General features: G+C 40.5%; 1 protein-coding gene across 1 annotated transcript in view; it reads right to left on the bottom strand.

Moving 5' to 3' along the window:
- Nucleotides 1–13,730, bottom strand: part of srm (spermidine synthase) — a 41,001-nt gene extending 27,271 nt beyond the window's left edge. Inside the window, exons 1-25 of the mRNA XM_080732659.1 lie at nucleotides 13,568–13,730; nucleotides 12,231–12,367; nucleotides 11,979–12,102; nucleotides 11,188–11,292; nucleotides 10,782–10,941; nucleotides 10,470–10,578; nucleotides 9,323–9,398; nucleotides 8,808–8,918; nucleotides 8,311–8,454; nucleotides 7,645–7,835; nucleotides 7,239–7,395; nucleotides 6,208–6,356; nucleotides 5,376–5,426; nucleotides 5,022–5,133; nucleotides 4,859–4,906; nucleotides 4,677–4,752; nucleotides 4,103–4,212; nucleotides 3,911–4,003; nucleotides 3,736–3,804; nucleotides 3,403–3,508; nucleotides 3,252–3,325; nucleotides 2,060–2,255; nucleotides 951–1,018; nucleotides 751–827; nucleotides 507–533 (exon numbers count right to left, since the gene is read on the bottom strand). Coding sequence (XP_080588785.1) covers nucleotides 507–533; nucleotides 751–827; nucleotides 951–1,018; nucleotides 2,060–2,255; nucleotides 3,252–3,325; nucleotides 3,403–3,508; nucleotides 3,736–3,804; nucleotides 3,911–4,003; nucleotides 4,103–4,212; nucleotides 4,677–4,752; nucleotides 4,859–4,906; nucleotides 5,022–5,133; nucleotides 5,376–5,426; nucleotides 6,208–6,356; nucleotides 7,239–7,395; nucleotides 7,645–7,835; nucleotides 8,311–8,454; nucleotides 8,808–8,918; nucleotides 9,323–9,398; nucleotides 10,470–10,578; nucleotides 10,782–10,941; nucleotides 11,188–11,292; nucleotides 11,979–12,102; nucleotides 12,231–12,367; nucleotides 13,568–13,699 — 2,702 coding nt within the window. The 5' untranslated portion in view covers nucleotides 13,700–13,730. The remainder of the gene's footprint in view (nucleotides 1–506; nucleotides 534–750; nucleotides 828–950; nucleotides 1,019–2,059; nucleotides 2,256–3,251; nucleotides 3,326–3,402; nucleotides 3,509–3,735; nucleotides 3,805–3,910; nucleotides 4,004–4,102; nucleotides 4,213–4,676; nucleotides 4,753–4,858; nucleotides 4,907–5,021; nucleotides 5,134–5,375; nucleotides 5,427–6,207; nucleotides 6,357–7,238; nucleotides 7,396–7,644; nucleotides 7,836–8,310; nucleotides 8,455–8,807; nucleotides 8,919–9,322; nucleotides 9,399–10,469; nucleotides 10,579–10,781; nucleotides 10,942–11,187; nucleotides 11,293–11,978; nucleotides 12,103–12,230; nucleotides 12,368–13,567) is intronic.

Here is a 13,730-nt window from a genome sequence, read left to right as displayed (position 1 = left end):
AGGTTAGCACAGTATTCCCACGTTATGATTATGAACATTATTTTAAGCAATAACCAGGCTATATTTACATGGAAAATGATTCCATAAAACAAATGCACGTTGAACTTCAATGACCAAAGCAATACAAAACAAATAGACAAAATTGAAGCTGATAATGGGTTCTCTCCGTGGGTTTTCCGTTTAGTAACGAGCTGGAGAGATACTGTAGGTAGACCTGTTACTTTACTGAACAAACTCTATAGCAATGATCACTAATCAGAATATAGAGCTTTCAGCTTTTTTACAAAATGTTTTTGTTCAAAAAAATATACATCACACTACCCTTTAAGACATTTTATGTATCAACCAGTCTATTTACATGGAAAAGTATTCCATAAAATAGAATATACATGTTGAACTTTAATAAACACTGATAAACATCTTGAAGGGAAACAAAAACAAAGCATCAAAAGGGCTTTGAGGTTGGAAATAAAAATGTATAAAATGCATTGAAGAGTCATGTTTATTTTTTGGGCCAGCTGTGACGGAATCCTCTGTGAAAAGAAACAAAAAAGGCAGTTACACAATGGAATCTATTACCATTCTCCAAGAAAGTAGCCTAAAGTAAAATATATAGATTTTCATGTAAAATAACGTAACTAACAATTGTATTAAACTTAATTGGAAGCCACGCCTTTACTTAACCTCATTTGACATTTTAACTATAATTGGGGTGTAGTTCTACCCTTTTAACACGCGTGAACATTTTACCTGTCAGATTTTCCAGCCATGTAGGACATACTTCGGTTTCCAGCAGATGAATCAGACTTATGTCCTTTAGGGGGTTTCTGAATGGCCAGAAATGCATAATGATATGATAATTTCAAACATTAATACGTTGTTACAAAATTGTGATCTATTCCTTTCCCCTATTAAAATAGATGCTAAACCATAATTGATTGCTTTTTTACCTTTTTCCTGGGCCCCTGGCCTTCCCTGTTTGGGTCAAATTGTGACCCATTGTCCTTTGATTTGGTACCTTGAAAACAAAATGGGAAACATTCACTACAATTATTTTACAGCTTATATTATTAGAAAAAAAAAGACAGTGATTTCCTCGGTTTAACAAGACCATTGAAAAAGTAGAATATCACCAAAGGTTAGTCACCAAGAGAGTTGACAAGGTAAGTGATTGTACACAATCTTGGCTTCCTATATTCTGTTGGAATGAATGAGGCCTTTGAAATGAGCGCTATGCTCTTCTAGAGATCTCTGGCCTGATACCCTTTTAGATATCCATTCTCCTATATACCAGTTTATCTCTCTGGTTTATAGAAATTGAAATGTTTACCACCTTGTGGCCCTTATAGGTGTTGCACCTGTTTTTGTTATAGGTACTGGTATTTCAAAGTTATCTCAGCCCTGGTGAAGAGTAGGGGGACCATATTTTCATCCCCCAAAACCAGGACACTTGAATGAATGTGCACGTTCGTGCATGTACACAGCCATTCATATGTGCACCATAGTCGTTGCATACAGGCAACAACTGATTGAAATACATCAGCGGTTGAATTCAGACACGCAATGCATTGTTCATGTTTTCTGATTGGCTTAGGTGAGAATGTTTACATGAACGGAACATGATTAATGTCTATGCAATGGCTGAAAACAACGATTTTTTTGGCAAAACTGGGACAATTTGGCAGTGAATGTTGAAAATCATGACATTTCGTTTTAGAGACACTGACGGGAAATGGGGAGAGACATGGGGAGTGACACGCAGCAAAGGTCATCGGGAACGGGTTTTGAACCCGCAACACGCGGCCTAGGGTTCCCGGACCATCACACCGGCAGCCTGGGCCAGAGTTTTTGAAATATACAGAACTTTTTGTCAGAAAGGTCCGGTTCAACTACAAAATGACGTCACTCGAAACTTCTGAAAAGCATTACCCCGAATTAGAGTTCGGAAAGCTGCACGTCGAAAAGTCGGAACTCTCCGACGAAAAGTTCGGTTTCGGAGAAGAGTATGGACTGGCCTTAAAACCAAACAACCAACATTTGACAGCTTTAATATTCTTACCAGCAAAGACTTTCAAGTCTGATTGGCTATAGTTGAAGGGTTTGAAGTCATCTTGGAGAGTCGAGACTTGGGGAGTCGAGTCAGAATTTCCAGATGTCTCTGCAGCAGATTTCATCAGTTTCTTGGTGGGTTTAGGAGTCGACGCTCCAGGTTCACTGGGGACCCGCTCCCTTTTCTTTCCTCCTGATTTTGCAGCCTGAATAATATTTTTGAAAGATGATGAGATGAAAAAAGTGGAATGAGATTTAATAGTGGTTGGCGAAACAAGAACAGGAGGAAGGACATGCACATCGCGAATCCACAATTGGGCAGGTGCGCAGGTCAGTGCAAGATAAAAGAAAATAAATGCTTGCACACTTTAGGGCTCTTAATTGTTCTATTGTATAATGTGAATAACAGCTTGCATTCTTAGCTAAAACATGTTAACTCATACAGTGCCACTTGGGGGCACCAAAGCCAAAGTCTGTTGAGTGGCCAGGCTTCACTACATAGGCGAGCGCTGCAACAGACAGGGACCCACGTCGCAGTCACGTGGGTGGTCACGTTTGTGCATGTGATGAAAATGACCCAGATGAAAATGGCTTCAGATAGCTATAGCCTGATAGCTCATTTAGAAGATAGATATTCGGCGATTTAAGCCGCAAATAAAACGTTCCCGCTAAGATTAGAACACAGTTTAGAGAAAATGCTCTCTAAAAATGTGACTTTGTATTGGATTCGGCGGCGCGATGCGGCGGCGTTGCCCGATTACGGGCCAATGTAAACAGAGTCTCGGCCCCGGCCATGGATGGAAAATTAGACCGGGGCTTCGTTGAGGCCTGCGATTAATTAATTCATTTTATTAAATATCCCGGACTAGTTCGGGATAGGCACCCCGGAATACGTTGCGCCGCCGACAGTATAGATTGAGTTTTTTTTGGGGGGCTCTAAACTTTATTTTAAACCATTTTCAATGGAATAAATCGTCGGACCATCTAGGATCACTCGTTGGAAAGCGTAGGACGAGCCAAGACCACCCACATCTCTACAAGCAGCTCAGGGTAAGTAAAATAGCAAAGAAAACATTGTATTGGATTGAAATAAAGCCGAACTTGTTCGGGATAGGCACAAAATTTGGAGTTACAAATACCAAAATGATTGGAGGACAAACTGAATAACTAAGAGAGATTAAAAAGAAAAACTAAAAACTTACAGAAGCCTGTTGTCGGACAGTAACAACGTCCTGTAGAGAATCTTGATAGGTCTGTTTGGTCTTTTGCCTTTCCGCTGTAGAATAGAACACAGTATGATTAAGACTGTTGACATGCGTGCTTACCACTCTGAAGCAGCTTAATGCTCCATACCTGCTGCCAACTTCTTTTGCTCCCTTGCTTTTTGCTTTGCCGCCTTCTTGATTTCCATCTCGCGCTGTTGCTGCTCGATGCTTTGTAGTTTCCACCTTTTACTGATCTATTAATATCAGATGGTAGAGCAATCAACATTCAAGTATATGAAGGGGTCCATTTTCTTTTTTAAAGAAGTGAAACCCACCCTTGCAAAATGTCTGCTGACAAGCAAATAAAGCTTTTCTATAGGATAATGGTGAATTATGTACAAGAGAACACAACCTGCATCCATGAGAATTTTGATCCTTGATTTGATGATGATTATGTATGGATTAATAGGTCTTGGATTACCTCATACATCTTTGTAGAGGGATCCAACTTGGCAGTTTTGTTCACGTGCACATCACTGGTGGGTAAATACTAAAAATAAGCAGGGAAAAAATTCAACAACATTAATAATCTATTTCAACCAGCAACAACATATTTTCAAAACTCAAGGGTCATCTCCACTCTGACAACGTTTTACCATTCTGAAAGGGTTTTGGAAAGCCTCAAGGATTCGGTTGGCTTTCTGTTGAGCCACAGTGAAGGAAGCATGGTCATTATTTGACTCCGACTCCTGCAAAGGAAGTGCAAATACAGAAGAATCAACAATTATTTTCAAATATGTCGGCTAAAAATAGAGCATTATCATCACTTTTTACTAGCCGTTTTCTACCTCAAAAAGTGAGATTCTGGCTGGTGCAATGAGACCAGCAGTTATTGTCATGTCGATCTCCATTCCTTGTTCCTCGTCGGCAAACAGCTTTCCTTCTTTGGTAGGTAGTTCTGAAAACAGATGCATGAATTATATGTCCATTTGTAAGGAATCAAAATGTAGACATACATTTGAATTATTTAATCTATAGCGCATACATCATCTTTTAGATTTTATTCTACAGGTGATCATTTTAACAAAAAAGGTTTTCCTGTTTTCTTATAACACCAACACAAATGTCTCCTTGCATTCCCCTTCTTGGGCCTGCATAGTGGTTCCTCTACTCTTTTCATATAGCATATTGCGTTCATAACGTACATGAACCCTAGCATCCTTATTTTGGGGGTGAAGATTTACAAACTTTGTACGCAGAGATTTGTGTAGAGAGTATCGAGCCCTGGGGGACACTGGTCAACTAAGTATTTAGGGTTTGAAGTGGTTAAGCACATGTGACTGACAATTAATAATGACAATTATTGTATATTATCTTGCTTTTGAAGAGCGCACACACAGTACATTACTCTGTGTTACTTACCATGTGGTGAAAAGACAGGGAAATCACTTTCAGAGTCCCTTGATGTATCATGAGGACCAAACAATGTATTCTCTGGCTGTGAAATTATTATAAAATATTAAATGTACATCTAAGATCATTACAAATATTCAGGGCATGATTGTTATATCAAAATCAATGCTGATATACATTTCTCAACCAACCTTCTTTATTGGTGTGAGTCCTTTGCTCTTCTGAGCAACGATTTCTGCCTGTAGAAGAAACAAAATCATGTTTTCTTTATCTAGCTGCCATTATTGTCATGTGACCTTAAGTGAAATAAACCAGTAAAAGAGCATTACTGATCTAAAAACAATCACTGCTCACCTTAAGAAGAGGCATGTCCCTGGCCTGCTGTACCAATAGATGGAGCTCAGTGATCTGCTGCCTCACCATTGGTGGGACAGGGTGACAGCAGGCAATGATTCCCTGAGGCTCTCTGGGTGAAGGAACACAAAACACAAGTTTAGGATTATGATCACAGGTGTGATGAGCATTCCACAAAATATACCACATGCTAGGCTTGGGATCCGGCACCGGATGCAACATTGAGGAACCGGAATACTTTTCCATCACATTTACGAAACCAGGAATCAGAATCATTAAAATCCTAAAGGATCCCAGCCCCACCACATACAAGAAGTAAATAATTAAATAAGACATTGCATTGCATTAACTTACTTGGGCAATTCCTCAGATATCTTGATCATCATATGATTAGGCAGGAGATATCTAAATAGGAGAGATGCATATAAATGAACATAAGTACCAGTGCTGCGGAAAGCTTTGATTCTGAAAGATCCTAAGAGCAGCGAAGTGCATTATTTATCATTGTGTTGGGCAGAAACCTTGCATCTCCATATTCATCTTTTTATGTTTTTTTTTTTTTGAACGGGACTAACCGTTCCTACATCTGTCTTTGTGTGTATGTATGTCCGTATTGGCCAAGCTTCGCGGGACTTCTTGCATGTATGTACAGTACACCAATCACGATCAAGGATAGCAACGTGTTGTTGCGTATTTTTTTTTTAATGGTGCTCCAGGAAGGAGCCAAGATCCAACATCTGGCTTTGTATGGGCTCTGAAGCATGGCCTACATCTTGGCACAAAGCGCAAAGTTTGTTGTACACCCATGATCACATTGGCCAAGCTTCACAGGACGCTTAATGAAATTAACTCATGAATAGCACTTCTCACTTCACACTAGGTGTGATTTTTTGAAAATGTTTGAATTTCTTTGAAAGATATTCACCTACAATGACATGCTCAAAATGGGGATGACGTGGTGGATTTTATAATATTTAACCAATGAAAGGTATTAACACACGCTTGTAACAAAATAATAACTATAGTCTCCATTGGCACACATTTCCTGAAAAGTCAAAGTTATGGACATACAAGGTTTCTGTGTTTCAGCGACAGTATATACAATTCTGCTAGAAATACATTTTGATTTGGAAAGTAGCTCTAACATGCTAATGTAACAGCTGCTCCGTCAATTTCTGCAGCCTACCCAGTGCTCTCATCTTCCTGCCTGGCTAACTTGTCCCTCCAGGCAAACAGCAGTCTGAAGGCGGTCAACTGCTGGGTATTGAACGCCTTCTTCTGCCTCTTCTGGAGCTCCAAGTACGACTCCTCTGTGAAGATTGGCTTCACATATTTCTGCAGGGTTTTGAGGGGGAGTGTCGTGGAGAATGTTAGGTTATGCATTTGGCTATAAGGATAGATTCAGCAAATATTAAACTAACAGTTACAAATGTAGAAATCACAGGGAACAGCCTCGCGAAAAAGATAGCAGATGGACCCGTAAACCACTTAAGCCCTAGTCTCACGTAGCCAGACAATCAGAGATCTCCGCCTACCGATTTGTCTGGGGAAATTTAAATTCAATGTAAGGACTTGAACGGTGGAGAAACCAGCACTAACAAACCTATGCCTTCTGCTTTGAAAACCAACCCCGATACTGTCCCAATATGAAGGACCGTCCTTAAGTCTTTGCATTGGTTCTGTGATGCTGTTAAGTTATTTTACAGTTTTAGCCCATTCACCCCAGACGTATCAGTAGACGAAGAGCTTTGATCATCCTGTTGCATGAGACAACTTGATCCCTAAATCAGCGGTTCTCAACTATCGGGTCGCTTACCAAAGTCATGTCGTGGGAAGGTGTGGCACTGGCAACCAGAAAAATACGTTTTTGTCTCTTTTTGTCTTTTTTTTATCAACTGAAAAAAGTGGGGTCGTCGTGACCTGCGTGAAGAGGACTATAACATTTCCCTCATAAAATGGGGTCATGGTATAAAAGCGTTTTGAGAAACCCTGCCCTAAATACTTATCTACAAACAACACATCATAATGCAAACATGCTGTGACCTTGTAGATCTGCTATAGTGTTTTTTGTGGAGAGTTTCTTTTTTTAAATATATTTTCGGAAAATGTTTTAATTAAAAATTATAATAATAAAGAAACACCCAAAAAAGGGATGCCCAGTGGTTAAAACAATGACAGGTTTATGGGTGCAAGGTGAAAAGCCTGGTAGAGTTGGACCTTTAGGCAGAGGTCTCTGCTCTTATTCCAGACACTCTGCAGGAGACCAGGCTGGCCGTGGTTGAATTCAAACAGATCCACCCTCAGACGGTCGTACACATAGAGGAGGTAGTGAGTGTCAGCCCTAGCATACTGGAACATCACATCTGGCAATGGTCTGTAGGAACAAATGATAACACCATCTTTAACACTCAAACAATCATGCCTTCAAATCAGAAATCATGCCGTTTCCTCATTTTTTTAACCAAACTATTGGGCTATCACCGGTACCAAAACCAGTGAATCCTGAGTTCCACTTGCTGTTGTTGTTGGTTATCCATTTATGCTATGCTATGTACAATTAAGTACAATCTTAAGCTTAAATCACACAGCCAAACCTGAACAATACAAGAACCAATCTACCTACCGAACCCTCCAGTCAGCGAGCTGATATCGCTTATCCGAGTCCACGTTGCAGTAGTGTGACAGCAGGTGGTCCAGAGAGTTCCTGGCCAGGTTAACAGCACGGCTCGCCTGGTGTGTGTCAAACATATTGACCACATATACGCCCAAATCCTTCTGGAGCCACTCGATGTCAGAGTCAGCACCATGAAATACCTGGTCAAAATAAGGCAATCAATTAAGACTTGATATTACCCAAAACATGTGGAGTGAGTGGGTGTGTGCATTAACCTCCTCCCAGCAGACCAGTTGTCCAATAGCCTCCAAACTTGCCAAAAACGATGGGTCTGGCCTTAGAACTGCCTACTTTTCCCTCTTGCAGTGTTCAGTGTGTATACATGTTAAATATTTGCCCCTTATGTTCAGCACTAGTTTGCCTGTGAATTCACCAAATATTATTCAGTGAATATAAATAATCTGATCCCAGAGCCACGTGAAGTGACTAAGCTTCTAATAACAGAATAACTGCCAATCGAGGATATGTATAATTATGATATCCTCGATTGGTAGTTATTCAGTTTTTAGAAGCTTAGTATACATTATCTATACAGGAAAAACTGTTTGAGAACCACTGCACTATGGGGAGATGGGATGGGATGGGATGTAAGGGGATGTAAGGGGATGCAGTTACCTTGACAATAGCCGGGTCTGTGAAAGACTCGTTCAAGACATACATCTCACTGCGGAGCTCCAAGGTGTCTACAATGAAGTCCTCGTCTCTGGTTGAGATCTGCATCAGACAGGTGATCCCCAGGTAACTCCTGTAAGAGTGGTGCTAGGAGGGGAGAAAAACATTCATACAGAATCAATGTGTTACGGTCTGAAACGCAATGGTATTACGTCTAATTTTCTGAAAATAAAATCCACAGCTGTTCACACTGGAATGTGATGGCTTTAGTTTGTAATTGTCAATGACTCATAAATATAGAAAACCGACATATTAACGATACACTGAACATTTAATTCATCACACAATGTTATTTAATATAGCCAGCATTACCATCTACAAATAATAAAATAAAATGGCAAATTATCTATCATCACTTTAGTTTAGCCAAAATCAATGATCTCACACAAATCAATTTGATAGCCAAACAAATCCAATAAATGTCCAGTCCTCTCCTGTACCTCCAGGTCCACGGCAAATTCTGACAGCTTGCACAACTTTTCATTAAGAGCCACCAACTCCTCCAGTGTGTCCACGAAGGAGCACTTGGTCTCATCTAATGGTTTGTACATCTGGAAATAATGAATGTATGTATCAGGGGTACATTTCAAAATATAAAAAGTGGAAAATATTTTAACATAAAAATAATCTATATTATACGTTTGTAAACATTTCAAATAATACTTAATAAATACATAAATATTAAGACATATTTATGAACCAATAGGCTTAGCGTGTGAAAGAAGCTAAAAGTGAAATAAATAATGACTATACTTTATTGCACAGTGTATTTATTGCACAGAGAAAATAGCAAAACTACACAATGTGGCACAGCATGAAGCCTTTTTAGCTTGTAGATCAGATATTTTTGGTGCATGACACCAGCACAACCTCAAGTCTAAATCCAGTTTTAAGATCATTAGCATTAAATATGTATAAATTAATTATAAAACAAATTATAAATCTTATTATTTACCTGTGGTTCAGGCTTTGACAGAAGGCGTTCTGGTATTGTCAGATGGTTTAGTTCATATTGGTACGGGTGTGCAAACCTACACGGATCGGGATGTTCAGAGGGAAAAAGATTAAGCTAGACAGTAAAGTTGACATTAACTCATACAGGGCCAGATTTCCAAAATATGAATATGAATGTGCGCTTATAACGCCAGGAAATAGCTATTTTGTATCCCCCCAGACCACCTTAACCAGACCACCTTAACGAATGCACGTTCACCATACCATACCACCAGATGACCACTAGAGACCACCATACACCATACACTGACATGGTCCCATGTTAAGCCTGTTTAAATCCACATAACAGGATGAGACGCTGACTTGGTCCTCATTGACTTAACATGGACGGGCCGCCGGTCACCATTTCAGCTCAATACTGTTCAATTCGTGCTTGATCGTCTCAAACCACCATTGGTATGGGCATCGGGACGTATATAGATGCCACACAGAAAGTTTCAGAATCAAAATCCGACCTAGTGAAGCTACGTGAGGGTCGGATGGTTGCATTGAGGCTAACGCTAGCAGAGGCCTGTTGTCAACAGGAAGCCCTGGTTTAAAGGTGACGTCATAATCGTATCCTTTTTTTTCACGGTTTACGTGTGGACATTAGCTGAGGTAAGCTAACCATTTCGCTCCGTCTATAAACACATATTAAAAGCTTAAACAATGCTTTTATATAAAAGTCGCTCCGAGTCGCTCGGCACCAAACGCCATAGTGAACTAGTCGCTCGTAAAGTCGCCCGGCGCTAACTGAGTTAAACAGATAAATAACTGTAACATGAGTACAGTAATTCTATTGCAAGTCCATAGTTGAACAGCTAACTAACCTATGCCTACAGCTTTGAAAACCAATCCGCCACTGCAACCAATATGAAGGACTGCCCTAAAGATGCTAACTCTCTAAACTCTAATTGTAACCATTTTCTACACAGTTTTAGGAACAAAAGCTGGGATATTATCCTCAGTCTATAGTTGCACAAAATGTCTAGAGACTGTTGTGTAAGTCTATACCTAAAAAAGACTGAATCCTGCCATTTGTGTTTCCTTATATGCACCCCACCCTCTGTTCATGATCCAATAAGATGAAGGTGAAACACGTGTCTTACATGTCATCCACATGTTCCTGGGTTCTCTGCTGATGAATCATGTCAGCCAGAGCAGCCGGCACGTCCAAGTCCTCAGGTCTCTCTTTGCGTATTTGTTTGTCGGTGAAATCTACAATTGAAGAGGGAACCACAAAGATATGAATCAGTTGAACGGATTTTGGTGCAATCTCTCACAAAGCAGTTTCAATCAAGGAGGGTTAAATAAATGATTGCATGACACAACCTGTAAATTAAAACCAGTACCGAGATAACATTGTTGCAACGAAGGCCGACATCAGATGCAAAAATAAATAAATAACACATTTGGCTTACATGAGGGAAGGGGCTTGATTGCATTTGGCTTCACAAAGATCTTGGGAATAAATGGGGTGTTGCTGTTGTCGACTTTTTCTTTGAATTTCAGCTGAGGCCTGATAATATTCTTGGCATGGAGCAATCTGTATGTCTCAGAACCACGGCCAGGTTCTGAACTCTGAACAAATAAAAGCAAAACATTTTGTCATTAAGGGATTGGATGGAAGAACATTGACGACAACTGTTAACCAACCATACCCCAACTCTAAATGAAATGCAAACTACTGTGAATAACAAGCATAAATGTTCATGCAGATTTATTGGCCAAAGATTGCAACTGTTTTAGTCCCAGAGCTGGCGTGCCTTACAGTGTTCAGTGCCTGCACTCTCTGAAATTACGACATGTTTATTTTAATTAGCCAACCTTGCGATTCCAGCTGGACACAACAACCTTCGGGGTCTGGAACCCTGTAGGCATGACAGGCTGCTGGCTCCTGTTCACCCCATCAGCTTCATCAAGCAGGATCCCCTGGGAAACATTCACAGGAAATAAACTTTCTAATCCAAGTATCTATCACACACAGATATAAAAAGCTAGATACAAGCTAGATCCGGGACTTAGAGACAACCGTTTACATTGAAAAAGCAAGTGCCTCTGGGAAAGAGAGTCCTGCCTCCGATTGGCCTACCGAACATCCCCTTCTGTGACACACAAGGAAGTGTCCTTCAGAATTCAGGAAGCTTGCCTTAAAAATGCCAGTCCTCTTTTACCAACTTCCCAGAGCCAGAGGAGGTGTCTACCTTTCTATGTCTATGCTATCACAGACCAAAAGTAACAGGAGCCATAGCTCATATGTAGGACATCTCCAAGGAATTATGGGCCCCTTGAAGAAATACTGTACTAGATCCTCTAACAGCTAAGTTATTTTAAAAATAATAGAAAATACTGGTATATAGTCTAAAGCAGTGGTTTTCAAAGTAGAGAGTGGGGACCTTCAGTGGTCAAACAATGGGGTAGTTCCAGGGGTCCCCAATGTCATCCACATAAGGGTCCCTAGGTCAAAAACATTTGAAATGGGGTTCCGGGGACTAAAGACAATGTGGGGCCCGGTCCATGACATGAAAATGTTCCAAAGCACAAAGTACTTCCCAGCAAACCAGCCACCTTTCCAATATTTCCAGCTTTTCAAATATGTCTGGTGTCCTCGACCTTACCGCTCGTTCAAGGATGACATCGTTGGAGTCGACCACCAGGTCAAGACGTTCTTCCAACCCTGTCAGTTTGTCCCGGTCTCTCATGCGAGATCTGCAGCCATGGTAATGCATAATCTGACTCATGCTAAGATACGGAAAGAGTAAAACATAAATCAAGGTCCCGAATCTTCTGTTTAACAACAAATTACAATTTAGTCAACAAACTATGGGTTCTTGACATGACTGAGGGATGAGTCTTACAGGCCTACTCACCAATGGAGGAGTCGATCTCCTTGAGTTTCACAAAACTCCTGGAACCCAGGGAAGCTGCGATAAAAATCAAAATCATCTCCTGTTTGAGGAAGACCAGCGGACGCTTTGGTGGCTGATAATACAGTCCCCAATCCATACTGTGGGCAAGAGAACATAGATTACAATACACTGGTGGTTTGTGCAGAGAGAACATTATCTATACAATGAACATTTAACTAACTTTAACTAACCACAAGCAACTCAGATCTAGAGTTGCAATACCAACCCTTGACAGCCCATTCATCCAAACAGAAAAGTCTTATCTGATTGTATTAAGCTATATTAAACTCAACAGGATTGCAGCTGTAAAGAAAGCTTGGGTTATCCTCTTTGTATCTGTCAAGTTTGTGTTTCATAAAATCCACCATAGACATGTTATGAGCTACTTTCTGTCAATAAATCCTGCAGCCTTCTGCATTATTTGCAGTGAAACAAGGTGGCACGCAGGACCATTGAGAGATTACCAACGAGTGCTTCCAAACACAAAAATAATCACCTGCAACAGAATTTATTGACAAGACAGTAGCTCCGCCTCCTACTGTACATGTCTAAAGTGGACTTGTCTTGTATTAGACAAAACTTGACAGATACAAGGAGGATAATACAAGCTTGAAAGTACACCTGCAAACTTGGTGCAAAGTAGTTGAATACATCCACATAGGACCTTCCTCAGTCGGAGTGGAGAGATGCACTCCTTTCTCAGTTGGCTAAATGGACTGTCTTTTTGATTGATTGATGACTTTATTAGAAGTTTGCATAGGAAAAGGAAAAGGAGATCCTAGAAAAGCACTTGGCTCATTTCCACAGGAAACCATTGAAGTATCTCAAATAACATTGAATGACAGACGGAACACAGTACTATGCAGTAGACACAGTACTATGCAGTCAAGGGCTGGTATTGCAACTCTAGATGCCAGATTGCATTATAGAATACTGATTATGTCATTTGCGGAGTTGCTTGCCAGCTAGTAGTCAGTAGTAACTAACTATATAGCATCAGTTATATTTAGTTTGGCCAGCCTCGTTGAGAGACGTGGGCTAAAAGATCAGATCAGATCTACTTTATGTTACGACATGTTCACAACATATTAATTACTGTATGTTGTTTGTTTCACCAGATGGCTATTATAATGTATTACAGTCAGGACAGGCAGCTCCACACTAGCCCTGAATACATGAATTTCATGTATATGATAGTCATGTATTCAGGGCTACTCCACACTGTGACCCAGCAGCAGCCAGCCTGTCCCTCTCTCCACGTTGCGTGGTCTCAATGCAGAGACCGCTGCTTTACTTACTTTAACGAACGCATCCACGTCCTTAAAACCGGGGCAGAACTCCTTTATTTCTTCAGCCGATTCGTCATTTGTGGTCGAATTGTTGTCTTGTTGGCCGCTGTTTGCTGAACCATTGGACCCCGGAGTATTCATGTCGAATTTGTGTACAAAATGTATACATGTG

The sequence above is a fragment of the Nannobrachium achirus genome (assembly GCF_963921795.1).
Source record: "Nannobrachium achirus genome assembly, chromosome: 9".
Lineage (NCBI taxonomy): Eukaryota > Metazoa > Chordata > Actinopteri > Myctophiformes > Myctophidae > Nannobrachium > Nannobrachium achirus.
Note: the sequence above shows the minus strand (reverse complement) of the source record. Positions and strands in the feature narration are given on the sequence as shown.